The sequence below is a fragment of the Onychomys torridus genome, chromosome 4 (genome assembly GCF_903995425.1).
Source record: "Onychomys torridus chromosome 4, mOncTor1.1, whole genome shotgun sequence".
NCBI classification, from domain to species: domain Eukaryota; kingdom Metazoa; phylum Chordata; class Mammalia; order Rodentia; family Cricetidae; genus Onychomys; species Onychomys torridus.
This window is the reverse complement of record NC_050446.1, coordinates 5,885,480-5,899,086: the sequence shown is the minus strand read 5'-3', so window position 1 is coordinate 5,899,086 and position 13,607 is coordinate 5,885,480. Positions and strand designations below refer to the sequence as shown.

At 46.5% G+C, this 13,607-nt stretch overlaps 1 protein-coding gene across 11 annotated transcripts in view; it reads right to left on the bottom strand.

Annotated features, from left to right (window-relative positions):
- Garnl3 (GTPase activating Rap/RanGAP domain like 3) overlaps window positions 1-13,607 on the bottom strand; it is a 148,730-nt gene that overhangs the window by 53,090 nt on the left and 82,033 nt on the right. For all 11 annotated transcript variants that reach the window (XM_036183416.1, XM_036183417.1, XM_036183419.1 and 8 more), the window contains 3 exons: window positions 8,196-8,260; window positions 6,971-7,034; window positions 3,116-3,142 (listed from right to left, as the gene is read on the bottom strand). In XM_036183416.1, coding sequence (XP_036039309.1) covers window positions 3,116-3,142; window positions 6,971-7,034; window positions 8,196-8,260 — 156 coding nt within the window. The remainder of the gene's footprint in view (window positions 1-3,115; window positions 3,143-6,970; window positions 7,035-8,195; window positions 8,261-13,607) is intronic.

Sequence of the window (13,607 nt, the reverse complement as noted above, 5' to 3'; positions counted from 1 at the left end):
AGTGTTTCCAACTCAGTAGGTCTGGCATCTGGCTTGGAAGTTTGCATTCCCATGAGATGTTCTTGCTGCTGGTCTGGGAAACAGATGCTGAGGACCAGTGGACAAAGGAACAAACTGGGAGGCTTCCATGTGGCCAGGGTCAGGTCCAACTGAGCCGGTAGACAGTAAGCACCTGGCAGGACTAGGTGAACAAGCAGCTCATTAGGACCAGAAAGGACCCACAGTCCACAGTCAGGGACATCCAGGAAGAAGAGGTTTGCCCAAGGCTGCTCATAAGTGAAGAGCAGGCTGGAGTCAGGATCTGGGTCTCTTGACTTTTGACCAGGGCTCTTGCCAGCAGCACAACACAGTGTTCCTAGGCCAGGTCTGCACTGAGCAAAGCTGAGAGCACAGGCAGAGATGGAACCTCCATGTCAGTAGCTACCAGTACCCTGGGGGAGACCTTGGAAGGGCTGGGGTTGTAAGACATGTTATCCCAGTCAGGCTAAAGCCCTGAAAAGTCTCAAGGCATAGAGGGTGCAGGTTGGGGACTGTCCAGGTGCCCTGGCATGAAAGGATTTCCAATCTTCAAGGTCACTCAGAAGGAGAGCATGACTCTGGGTTTGCTACGATGGCCCTGGTCTGCATCTATTTTCTCTGCTGTCCTGGTATTATTAATACTCTCCAGAGAGTCCCAGTTTAAATGAGAAATTGTATAGAACCTTCTGCTTCAGGAGGACATTCCAGGAAGACTGGTGTTGTCCTAAGTTCTTGAACCTTCTAGGACTCTACTGAAATAATCTGATACCCAAGGCTTCCCAGATGATGCCCACAATAAACAGAAGCATTCATCTATTTTCAGAAATCAAGGTGTTGGTCCACATAATGAGCTATTTTGTATTTTAGGAGAGGTAGTTTCATCTGGGACTACTGGATCAAAACACATCGTTTTGAGTTGTTGCCTTCTGGTGCTGGGAATTGAACCCCAGGATTCACCATGCATGCTAAGTACATGCTCTACCACTGAGTTCCAACTCCTAATGGGCTACATTAGGATAAATCACTAACACATCAGGGTTTCATGGGCAATGGATTTTGAAGGATGCAGGGAGCTTTCCAGGTCCCATGTTCAGTCTGGGACTCTGGACAGAGCAGCCTGTTGGAGAGTTATAGGCACTGATTGCCTCAGGACACAGTCTTGCTCAGATATAGAAACAGGCCACACTTGTCATTTCTATTTGTTTGAAAGTTAAAGTACTTCTAAACTAAAAGAAGATCTATTTATTTTATGTGCATATGTGCTTGTCTTCATATACATCTGTGCACTACATGTGAGCTTGGTGCCTGTGGAGGCCTGAAGAGGGTTAGAACTGGAGTTACAGATGGTGTGAGCCACCAGGTGGCTGCTGGGAACTGACCCTGCTCAGCAAGGGCAGCCCGTGCTCTCGACTGCTGAGCTGCTTCTCCAGCCCTAGTTCTAATTTTACCTGTGGAATTAACACTCCACATCACACTCCTGTGAAAAGCCAAATCTGAGCAGAAAGTCCCAGAGAATCCAGAAGAATCGCCGGAACCCAGAAAGGATGGCCTTGTTTGGACAGTGTCCTGGCTAGTCTTCTTTCAACTCGACACAGCTAGTCACCTGGAAGGAGGGGCCTCACTTGAGAAACGGCCTCCCTACGATCTGGCTGTAGCATATTTTCTTAATTAGTGACTGAGTGGGGAGGTCCCAGTCCATTGTGGTGGTCCTGGGTTCTATAAGGAAGCAGGCTGAGCAAGCTAGTAATAAACAGCCCTCTATAGCCTCTGCATTAGCTCCTGCCCCCAGGTACTGGCCTGTTTGAGTTTCTGTCCTAACTTCCTTCAGTGGTGAACAGTGATGTGGAAGCAGGAGCCAAATAAACTTTCCTCTCCGACTTCCTTTTGATCACAGTGTTTCACAGCAGCAATAGTGACCCAAATTAAGACAGTCTTCTGTATTTATAGGGTTCCACCTGTTCACAGTTCACTGGTTCCCCCTTGTGTGGACTACAGCACAGGACACCAAATCTCTTATGGGGATGCCTGTCTGTGCAGTCATGAGCAAATAAAACATGCGTTTTGGGTCACCAACTTCATTTTACTAAATAGCTAACCTTTCAGGCACATTACCAGTGTTCCTCATTAAGTTTGTTTTTTGTTTTCCTTTTTTTTCTGCCCATCATCACAACTCACAGTTTATCACTAGGAGGAACTAGAACCAAAGTCTTTGTTCCCTAGGATTCTAGTGGAGAAGCTGTAGGATTAAATGGGAATGCTTGGGCTACTCATCTCCCAAAAAAGCTTTGCTGGATAGTGACCTCTTCTCACCCCTCCCCAAGTCATCAACAAGGGACATTTGCTCCTTTAGGAAAATATCCCCTTAGTGAGGAGACAAAATTGAGAAGTACAGATCTGGCCTGTATAGTGTAGGCCGGAGATGAAGTGGGTGTTGTTACCACACTAAAGAGGTTGTGACAAATTCACTGAGATACTTTGATTCAGGACATTTTATAAAGATATGTCAACTAGTTGAGGTGATGGATTAGAGTTGGGGTATCAGAGAAATGGAGGAGTTAAGATTTTACCAAGTTTGACCCAAGCAACTAGACAAATGGTATTTCCATTTCTGCTATGGATACCATGCACAAACCCTCATTTCCTTTCTCAGTTATCTACGGATAATATGCTGGATATTTCTATGACACACAAACATGCACAGGCACAGGCACACAAAAGTGTGCACACACACACTCACTCACTCACTCATTCACTCACTCACACATAAATGGGGTAACGGAGTGAAGCATGCAGCTACCTTCGACATGTAGTGTGGTACAGTGTGTGGCTTTGCACAGAAATCCTACTTGAATGGAAATGGACATCTCTTTACACCACATTCATATATTTGTGCAGACTTAAGTATACTTGTCCATTTATAGAGAGCTGTACAGGAAGTTCTGAAGGGGACCTCGGACAGCCCTTAGGAGACCTCTTTGTGAGAACAAGCCTACACTGCAGATGCACTGAGGTCTAACTTAAAGAGAAGGCTGTGTTCACAGCGAGGGGGCTAACACTGGCTAAGGGCAGGGAACAAATCTGTTGATAAACTACTCACCTCTTGTTCCTCCAGAACCAGCAAGTCCTGTCAAGCAAAGTTTCAGAAGTTACATTTATACATCATGGTGACTACTGGATTTTGGTTCTCTGAGAAAGCCAAGCTTTATATACTCACACGATTTGATGTCATGACATTTTGAAAATAATAGAAGTTGGTTATGGAATCTCTCTTTAAGGAAAACAAAGACAAAAGTAAAGAACAACCAGAAACAAAACTGGCTGGGCCACACATCTCTGAGAAAACCTCTGACAGATACTAACTGCTGCTCACCGCTCCCTGAATCGACTCACACTTATTGCCTCACGAAGACACCCCTTTAGTAAGGAGATCCAATTGAGAAACAAAGAACCAGACTCCAGCTCAAAGGCTGGCATCAGCATCAAGACACTGGTCCACTGCATCTCACTAAGTCAGCTGCCCTGAAAAGAGCCTCTCCTGAGACCAGCAGGGAGCACTGGTGACCCTAAGGAGTCCTGGCTGTGACTCCTTGCTCTGCTGCCCACAACTGTGTTTGTGCAAATACTACTTGACCTATCTGGGTCTGTTCCTCACCCACTACTGTCTTACCCTGTGTGGATTGCCTTGGAGAGAGACAGAATGAGGGTGGGGGTGCCTGGCAAAGAGCCTCAGACCACCTTCCCTTCTTATAGTGAACTTCTGAGGAAGCTGACACGCAGGTACCAAGACCAAAGGCTGTGGCAGAGGTCACTGGGTGAGTGGAGGTGGGTCCAGAGGAGCCATGGCTGCCAGTGAGAACTGAGAGGTTGGCCAGAATAGAGGTGGAAGAGGCTGAGCAACCCTCATGCTCCCTGTCAGCCAGGAGCTGACGATTCCTAAAGTGAGGCACAGAAAAATCCTGCATTTCTGTAACAAGGGCTCTTCTGTTCAGAAGCACGTCATCATTGTTTTTGAATCCTGGAAAAAATAAAACTATGTGTCTTGTACTTTGGACACACTTCATATTCGCATGTCATTACACACTTCATTGCAAAATCCTCTTTTACATAATTTCCTTTGGTCTCAACCACTCTGCCATGCAGCCTAGTCATTTCAGAATTACAGGTAAGGCACTGGAAATTCAGCAGAGCCTGGGTTAAGGTCATGTGGCCTGGTTTTCCTGACACCTGCAAGTATATGGTGAATAAAACAACAGGGAGCTTCCCAACTACCTTTAGTCCAGCAAATACCAGAACTGAGGCATTTGTTACTGGCCCCTGGCTGGGGAGAGGGCTTTCCTCCGTGGCACCAAGAGTCCCCAGGGTCTCAACATTCAGCCACAGGCTGCCAGGTCACATCCCTTTTATATCACCTTTGTTTTGGATTACATCTTTTTAGAGGTGGGTGTTCCTGCCAGGAATTGTGGTCTACCAATGTCTACCTGACAACATTCAAGTTTTAAAAACTCATTTCCAGATCTGTGAGCACCAAGTAGGTCTCTTTCTGTTGTTTCTCAGTTTGTAATTTCAGCCTGGAAAATCTAATTTTGTGTATTAATGGTGTTTCTTAAGTCCTAGTGACATTTTTTCCCTTTGTGCCTGTATGTAAATGTTTGTGTATGTATTTATGTGTACAGGGAGGCATGTGTATGCCACAGGGAGGCATGTGCATGTGTGGATGTCAGGAGACAACCAATGGTATTGGTCCTCGCCTCCCACAGCATCTGAGACTGGGTGTCTGACTGTTGTCCACTGTGTGCGGCAGGCTAGCTAGCCCACAGGCTTCTGAAGAATTCCCATCTCCGGCTTTCATTTTGCTGTTGGGGTGCTAGGACCATGATCAATCTTCAAACTTGTGCTAGTCCTGGTATTGTTTTTTAATGGAATTTTGGTTTTTATCATTAGTTTGTAGCTAATGTTAAGTTTTAAAAAGCAAATATTAGCCAGAGCAGAGGTGGTGCACACCTTTAATACCAGCACTCAGGAGGCAGAGGGAGGTGGAACTCTGTGAGTTGGAGGCCAGCCTAATCTACAGAGCGAGTTCTAGGACAGCCAAGGCTACACAAAGAAATCCTGTCTCAAAACAAAAACAAAACAAAAGAAAACAAACAAACAAAAATTAGATTTAAGAGTGCAGAATTTTACATATACTTTAAAAACCCTTTAATGCTTTAAACATTCCGATTTAGTTCTACGGATTTTTATACAATCCCTAGTCACTAGGAAGTCATCTACAGCTCTCTAGAACACAAAGTAGCAGAGAAAGGCAGGAAGATAACATAGAGATCCCACTTTCCCATTAACTTAAAGCCATTTAATCACACACACTGCTTCTCAAGAAAAATGTCACTGCATCCTAGCAAGCAGAAGCAGAGGGACAGCATTTTAATGGACTAGCCATCTTCCTTCTCATAACGAGGTTGGTTCAGCATCTAATTCGCTTGTGGATCCCGAGACTGTCAAGGGCTCCTAACAGTAATGTGCAGAAGCTGGGGGGCAGCTCTGATGGTGTGACTTTGGGGACTGGGCCTCATACCCAGACCTAGGGAGGCTCATGAGCATTGCTCTTTAGACCAGGCTGGCCTTGAACTCACAGAGATTTGCCTGGCTCTGCCTCCCGAGTGTTGGAATTAAAGGTGTGTGCCACCACTGCCTGAAACTGATATATTTATAATTCTAATTTGTTTTAAAGTTGCCATAATCTCTTTAAGCATAGCATGGCTTACATTTGCTTAGTTTAACCTAATACACTAAATTTTACCTGAGTTATTCTAGCATGGTGCAAATACTATTTTATTGTTTACTTATTTATTTAGTTCACATCTGTGGGTACAGATGCACGCAGTGCTTTGGCACACGCGTGGAAATTAGAGGACATCTTGCAGAAGTCACTTCCCTCCTACCATGCTGGTCCTGGTGGTCAAACAAATGGTATTTTATAAATTAAATGAAAGCAAAGGCATGAGGACATTCTATTCTGTATGTCTGGGTTGAGCTAAGTTGAAAGGCAATGACCTCAGTTTGGAAGCTTACCTTAAAGGGATACAGAAAATAATTATGCTCTGTCAGTCCTCACATCTCACCTGAGTTACCTCCCCTGCAATGAACTCATTCACCTCACTCTGCTTACAGACCCGTAGCCTCCTGGCCACCACCCCAGCTGCCTTGACAGCTTCTTCCTTGTCGTCCAGCTCTGGCACAACCCACCCCCTTGAAGCTCAGCTTTGCTCTGTTCACCGGTGTCCTAGTGAGGATGGCTACAGTTCTAAATTTTCAGGGCTAACTCGATTATAGCTGCATGATGAAGGTACACACACACACACACACACACACACACACACACACACACTGCATGATGAAGGTACACACACACACTGCATGATGAAGGTATACACACACACACACACACACTGCATGATGAAGGTACACACATACACACACACACACACACACTGCATGATGAAGGTACACACACACACACACACACACACACACACACACACACTGCATGATGAAGGTATACACACACACTGCATGATGAAGGTATACACACACACACACACACACACACTGCATGATGAAGGTATACACACACACACACACACACTGCATGATGAAGGTATATACACACACACACACACTGCATGAAGAAGGTATACACACACACACTGCATGATGAAGGTATACACACACACACACACACACACTGCATGATGAAGGTACACACACACACTGCATGATGAAGGTACACACACACACTGCATGATGAAGGTACACACACACACACACACACACACACACGAACCTGATCATGACACCACACTTCCTTCTCTCTGACCAGCCCAGCCCACCCTACCATCCTGGTGAGGTGAGACTGAGTCCATGGGTTGTTATGAAGCTCCACAGCTTCCTGTACCTTTTGTATCTCGGGATGGAAGATTTCCCTGGGGCCTTTCTCAAACTTGTCCAGGTTCATGGCACTGGAACAGAGCAGACAGAGCAAGCCAGTGAGCAGGGGCTGAAGCAACAGGAGTAAGGTATAGTTCTCTGGAGAAGACAGACAATGTCTAGAAAAGTCTCGGGCGATTCTCTGAGAGGACTGGCACACAGGGAATGCAGATCAGCAAGTGAGGGAACAGATCGGGAATCCATGGACTGCATCAATTGCCATGGGTAACTGTCCCTTCAGGACACTCATGCAGTGAGAGCGGCAGGCGTCAGGGACATCGGTGCCAGGCATTCTTGCTATTCTCCCAGATTGCTATTGACTTATTTATTGGCTGATATTGACAATTTCATATATGTTTATGATACTCTTTAGCCCCAGAGCCATAGATGCCTAGTTTAAATCTCGCAGTTTACCAGCTCTGCAGGGTCTTTCCTGCTCTCTGAGGCCCCAAGTCCTCATAGGGAACCGAGGCAGTGGTGGACTTGGTGCAGCTGAGCTGAAGAGTCACCAAGAAAATGCTGGGAAAGTATTCCACATAGTGTCTGTGTCTGACAAAGAGCCACTGTCATTAGGATGTAGCATCTTAGCTGGGGACAGAGTGGCAGGCTCCATCTGAGTGGCAGCTTCCCCCAGGCCTGGGAGGGAGATGAGAGGGAGATAGGAACCAGGGGCAGGAGCCAGATGTTCCAATTCTTTCACTTGCTGTTCAGTGAAGAATAAAGCACATCCCCCAGGGAGCCTTTGCTGACATCTGGGTTTCTATTTCAAAGTATAAAAATGAAATGAAAAAGATTTCTTGATTTTCTTTCTAAACCCAAAGTATCCAAGTGAACACAAGAAAAAAACAAAACAAAATACCCCCCCCCACCACCACCAAAAAAAAAAAAAAAACAAAAACAAAACAAAACAAAACAAAACTAAGCAGCAGGCAAAGAAATACAGAGCAGGAGGCATGCTTAGGAGCCATGACCGGATGGTGCGGCTGTGAAACCCTGGCTTTTCTGCTCTGAACCTCTATTTCCTCATTTGTAAAGTGGAGGCAATGATAGTCCTGCCCTCTGGGGCTGCCCTGGAGAATCTAGGATGGAATGCCTGGCGAGACAATGAAGGAAATCAAAAGCACAGGGATCCCAGGAATACACACTCCATCCAGGCCGCCAGCTTGTGTGGGCCTCTGTCCGTGAGTACTCACCTTAAGATGGACTTCACAGACAGCGTTTTTGTGGGACTGTAGGGAAGGCATAGTTTTTGCGTACCCTGGAAGAAGCAAAGCACCAATCAATGAGGAGTCTGGTGCCCTTCACCTCTGAAGAGCCTCACCTGGTCTCTGCAGTGAAACCACTCCTGTTCTTTCTCACTGTGCTCTGGCTGACAGCATCCTCTCTCTCATTCACACTTCTGGTTCTGAGCAGGACTCAACACATCAGGCCTCAGTGTCCTGCTATCATGGTGGACAGCTGAGCATCTGCTACAATTTGGATACAGGACCCCCAACAGCCCATGTGCTGAAGGCCATGTCACCATTCTGTGGCACTATTTAGAAGGTGCCGGAAGCTTTAAGAGCTGGACCTAGTGGGAAGTCATAGGTCACTGGGGTGATGTGCTCCCAGATGGGGATGTAGAACCCTGGTCTCGTGGTTCCCAGTTGCCATGAAGTGAGCAGCTTCCTCTAGCTCCCCAGATCCCGCTGTGAAGAGCCCCTCACCACAGACCCCAAAGCAATGGGCACTTGAGCCCCATAGCTGTGACTCAACACGAGCCTTCTGTCTGTTCAAGCCTGTCATCATCTCAGCCTCCTGGCATCCTAAAAACCACATGTCCAAACCAGTTCAAAGGGGACTAGTTTGGTATCTGAGCTAAAAGTCAGATATGGCTCAAAGATTATATGGAAGAAGAGTCTCCGTTTGTTCAACAAGAGTCAAGTACCATGTTGCCCAGTCAAAGGACTTTTAACTAGGAATCACTCTGGTCTGCCAGCAAGGTTTTGGGATAATGTGTGTTTACTGTGCTGACTTATTCAAAGTCAATTACTTGCTTTAAACTGAGTACCCGTTGTGACCGACTCACAGGAAGGGCTGGATAAATGCCTATTTACAGAACAGGAACAGGCAGCCACCTCAGTAGTCCTGTGTCCAGCACACACAGAGCAGAGGTGCACCTGTCCGGTCTCTCCTTTCCACTACACAGGACCAACTGGGCACGGCTACCAGATGAGATCATCAAACAGTACCCAGCTAAAGGCTTTGTAACTCTGGCAAATCACAGAACTTTCATTACAAACAACTAGAGAAGGGCTGGGTTGTTTCTGCAGGAAGTGAGCAAGGAAGTAAATACTTGGTGTGTTGTAGGGACACTTCTACCAACTTCCCTGTGCAAGCTGAGAATAACGGCCTGGGGTAGAGCTCCTCTGCCTTTTCAAGCCTGTGATCTCTGTCAGTAAAGAAAACATTTGACCAATGTACAAGAGACCTGACTCTCATCTCCACCAATGGTCATGAGAGATTATCCCCACACAAGACTCTCTTTATGGGTCCTCTACTGGATTAACCTGCCTTTTTTGGTACAGAGATTGGAAACACTGTCAAACACAGGGAGGAGATGGTAGTTCACTTTCCAGACTTCCCAGGTCCCACCACTGGGAGCGAGTTCTTCCTGTGGCTTTGCTGTACACTGGCCCCGGCGTACTGTTCGCCTGTATAGGAAGCTGACCTGCTCAAGGCGGCCTCAGACCTGTGCCTCTGCTTAGCCTTCTCCTACCACCTCCTGCTCATCAGACACACCAAAGGCAGCCCTAAGGACAAGCCCAGGCCAGCCTGTGGCAGGTGGCAATGGCACCTTCATGAGTAACTATGTGGACAGTAGCCCAGGGCTTGTGGGCTCTGGACTTGTGGTTTTCTTCATTATAATCCGGCAAAGCTTTCCCTTTCCATCTCCTGCTTTCATGTCTAGAGTTAATACTCAAATAAAACCACTCTGTGTTTTCTGGCAGAAAGAGGAAATGCCCTAAGTGGAGGCCTGTGTTTGCACATATCAGGCAACTAGAGGTGAGCACTGTGCAGATTCAGAAGTACAGGCTGGATGTGTGGGTACACCTGCCAACATGCACTTGTAGGGACTCCCACAGGGTGCTATGTTAATTTCTCTGAGCAGACAGACTTTGAGCCTCCTCTTTGTACCAGCTGTATTATCTGGATGGAATTTCTACAGTGCGTTGGAATCGTTTCTATATAAAAATCTTCTTCGTGTGTTCAGACAACACCAAGCACAGTACTAGGATGGAGTGCTTGCTTGCCTAGCATGTGCTTTACCTGGTTCCAGCCCCAGCCCCTCAAAAGCCAAGACAGAAACCTGGAAAGAACCACTTGCAGTAGTTATATGCTGCTGTTCTGCTTTTAGACAGCATGGGCTTGTGTGCAGGGGGCAGGGCAGAGCCTGATTTCTGAACTTCCCAAAACCTCTAGTGCCAGCTTGCAGTTTATTTTTCTCACCCCCTTCAATATTTCCATTTGTAGCTAGGAGCAAACACTTACCCTACTGTTAGTCCACAGTTTAGTACCTACAGGAGAGGCTTTAGATGAAGGCTTGGACATTCTCAGTGGGATTAAGATTCCTGATGGTCAACCTTGGGCTGCTTTCACAATGGTCTGGGAACTTAAATTTCATACTTCTCTAATGGCAGCCAAAAGTGGCTCCACAAAATACTACTTTATTTGTCTGTTAATTCTTGTTCTTTTTGCCTGGAATATTCCCCAGCTCCCCCTTCCAGTTTTCCAGTCCCACAGCATTTCTCCTTTGGATCTCCATGTGGAAGAGCTCCCTGACTTCATCTTCAGGGGTCTCAGCACCTGTTCCCTCCAGGGTGCTGACCACATTACCAGAGTCTGTATGTAAGACAGACAACTGCTCCAGAAGTGGAAATAAGCCAGGTTTTCCCTGAATTTGTCCTGCCTTCCCACCCTTCCTTGATATCCAGCAACCACCTAAGGACACAGGTGACTGTCAGGATGGAAGATGACAGGATGTCAAGTAAGTTCATCCCTGAAAGGCAGGAGAGGCAGGGAGGAAGGAAAGGAGGGGAGGAGGCTAAGGGGTCAGACATCAGGCCATAAGGGCACGGGAAAACACTGAGATATCTGAAGAGCCCTGCAGGCACATATGGCTTGGGACAAGAGGCTGCTTCTGAGGCAGGACCTCTCACAGGAATCTAAAGCCCCTGTAGCACCTGTGGAGACATGATGAAGGGCAGTAGCTACCAGCATGGATGACTAGCAAGATAACAGATATGGGCCCAAGGCCATTGCTTGCATGGGTGAGTCCTAGGGTAAGTTGTAGAGCTGAGGTCCAGAGGCTAGCAGAGACCTGAGCTTGGGCCACACACAAGGGACAAACAGCAAGATCCACAGACTTCAGGAACACAAGCTTTCCTGTGACCTAAAAGATCAGAAAGGACCAGTTCTTTTTTTTTTCTTTTCTCTTTTTAAATATTTTCTCTACTTTTATTTATTTTTTTTATTCAGAAAAAATTTTCATTCATTTTACACACCAAAGATCCCTCTCTTCCCTCCTCCCAGCCTGTCCCCCAAACAACCCCCGACTCTGCCCGACAAGAAGGCAAGACACATCCAGTAGAGGTAAATCTGAGCCCTTTCCTCCTGCCTCAAGGCTACACGAGGTGACCCGTCATAGGTAGTGGGCTCCAAAAAGCCCCCTTAAGCACCAGGGATGGATTCTGATTCTGCCGCCAGGGGGCCCCCTAAGCAAATCAAGCTACACAATTGTCTCACCATGCAGAAGGCCTAGTCCAGTCCCATGCAGGCTCCGCAGCCATTGATCCAACTTTCATAAGTTCCCACTAGTTTGAAAGGACCAGTTCTATCACAGAGGTCATATGAGACTACACCACAAACGATACCAGAATAACTTGGGAGTGGGGCATGTATGTTCTGGTGCTATGAAATCTTAACCCTCTCCTCATGTACCTAAATATCAATTGCTAGAGGAGCAGAGGAGGGAAAGTCCAGTTATTTGCCCAAAAAGGACATTGAAAGCAGAAGAGTCTAGAATGTTGTAATGAGCAAACATAAAAGAAAAACAAATTAACAAAATAAAAACCAGAAAATCCCCTGCCCGGTGCAGGAGATAAGGGGCTCTGGATGAAGGTCATTTGTTACCAGGGGAACAGCGGGCAGAGACTACAATGCGGGAACTTGAGAAACTGGGCACATACACACCAGGGTCTCCTAGATCATTCATGGCTCTGCTTGTCACACAGCTGTGCTGGTAGCAGGCTGATGGCCCCAGTTATGGCGGTGGCAGGGGGAGGGGACATGTTGGTCCTTCCAGTTCTTTTGAGTCTTGGAAAGCCCCTGTTCCTGTAAATCTTGGTCCCACTAAAGTCCCTTTGTAGAGAGCTGCGCACAGCCACACCCATAAGATGGTGCCGGCTTCCGCCCCCACCTTCCCAATGGTGAGTGCTCTCGGGAGTAAACAACTCCATATTTGGCTTAGTCCTAGGATCTGGCTTGCTTCCCTGAACCTGGACCTATCCACAGCGTGGCAGTTGGGATTGGCTACCCAGGGGCTATTTAGGTCGTGGGCGGGCTTTCCCCAGGGTCAGAAGATTGTTCAAGGTTCCTGAGTAAATTGCTGAAAGAAGAGCTTGGTGTTGCGTCTTCCTTGTTGGTCGAGGTGGTCGTGACATCCCTTGTTGGAAATAAGTTCAGGAGTAACACCAAAAAGATCTTTACCCAAAATCTGCTTCAAAAAAGACAAACTTCTGAAAATACTGTAGATGTTCACTTAAACAGAAGCAGCGGTGTCCAGAGCCGTTAAGCCAGCTCGGTGCCATCTACTTACTCATTCGACACATACTTCTGGAGCTGTGCCTATGTGTCAGCATTCTGCCACATGGTGGGGACACTGAGGGAAGACACTATGAATCAAAGACTTCTATAGAGAATTAATTATGGACAGTAATGACACCTTGGTCACTAAGCCCTGGGGTACATTTGGTCTGTCATATAGTGGGAGGGACTTTGGCCACGCCATTTAACTTCTGTAATTGCAAAAGCAGGTATTAAGATTTGGGTAGTTAAGAAATGATCTAGCATAGTGGTTCTCAACCTGTGGGTCACGAGCTCTTCTAGGGTCTAATGACCCTTTCACAGGGGTCACCTAAGACCATTGGAAAACACAGATAGTTACAGTAGCAAAATTACAGTTATGAAGTAGCAACAAACAATTTTAAGGTTGGGGTCACCACAACATGAGGAATTGTATTAAATGGTCACAGCATTAGGAAGGGTGAGAACTACTGATCTATCATACAGTAAGTGCCCAGTAAATGTTAGGTTTTATTCTTTACTATTTTAGAAGTACCTAATCATAGTTTGTTGAACTGTAGTGGTTCCCAGACATTTTTTCTTTGTGAGATAGAGTCTCATATCCCAAAATGACCTCAAGCTTATTATGTAAGTGAGGATGGTCTTTAACTCCTGATTCTTCTGCCTCTGATTCCCAAGTGCTGGGGTTACAGGCACGTGCAACTGAACACAGGATTTCATGCATGCTGGGCATGCAGCCTATCGATAAAGCCTTATCCTCA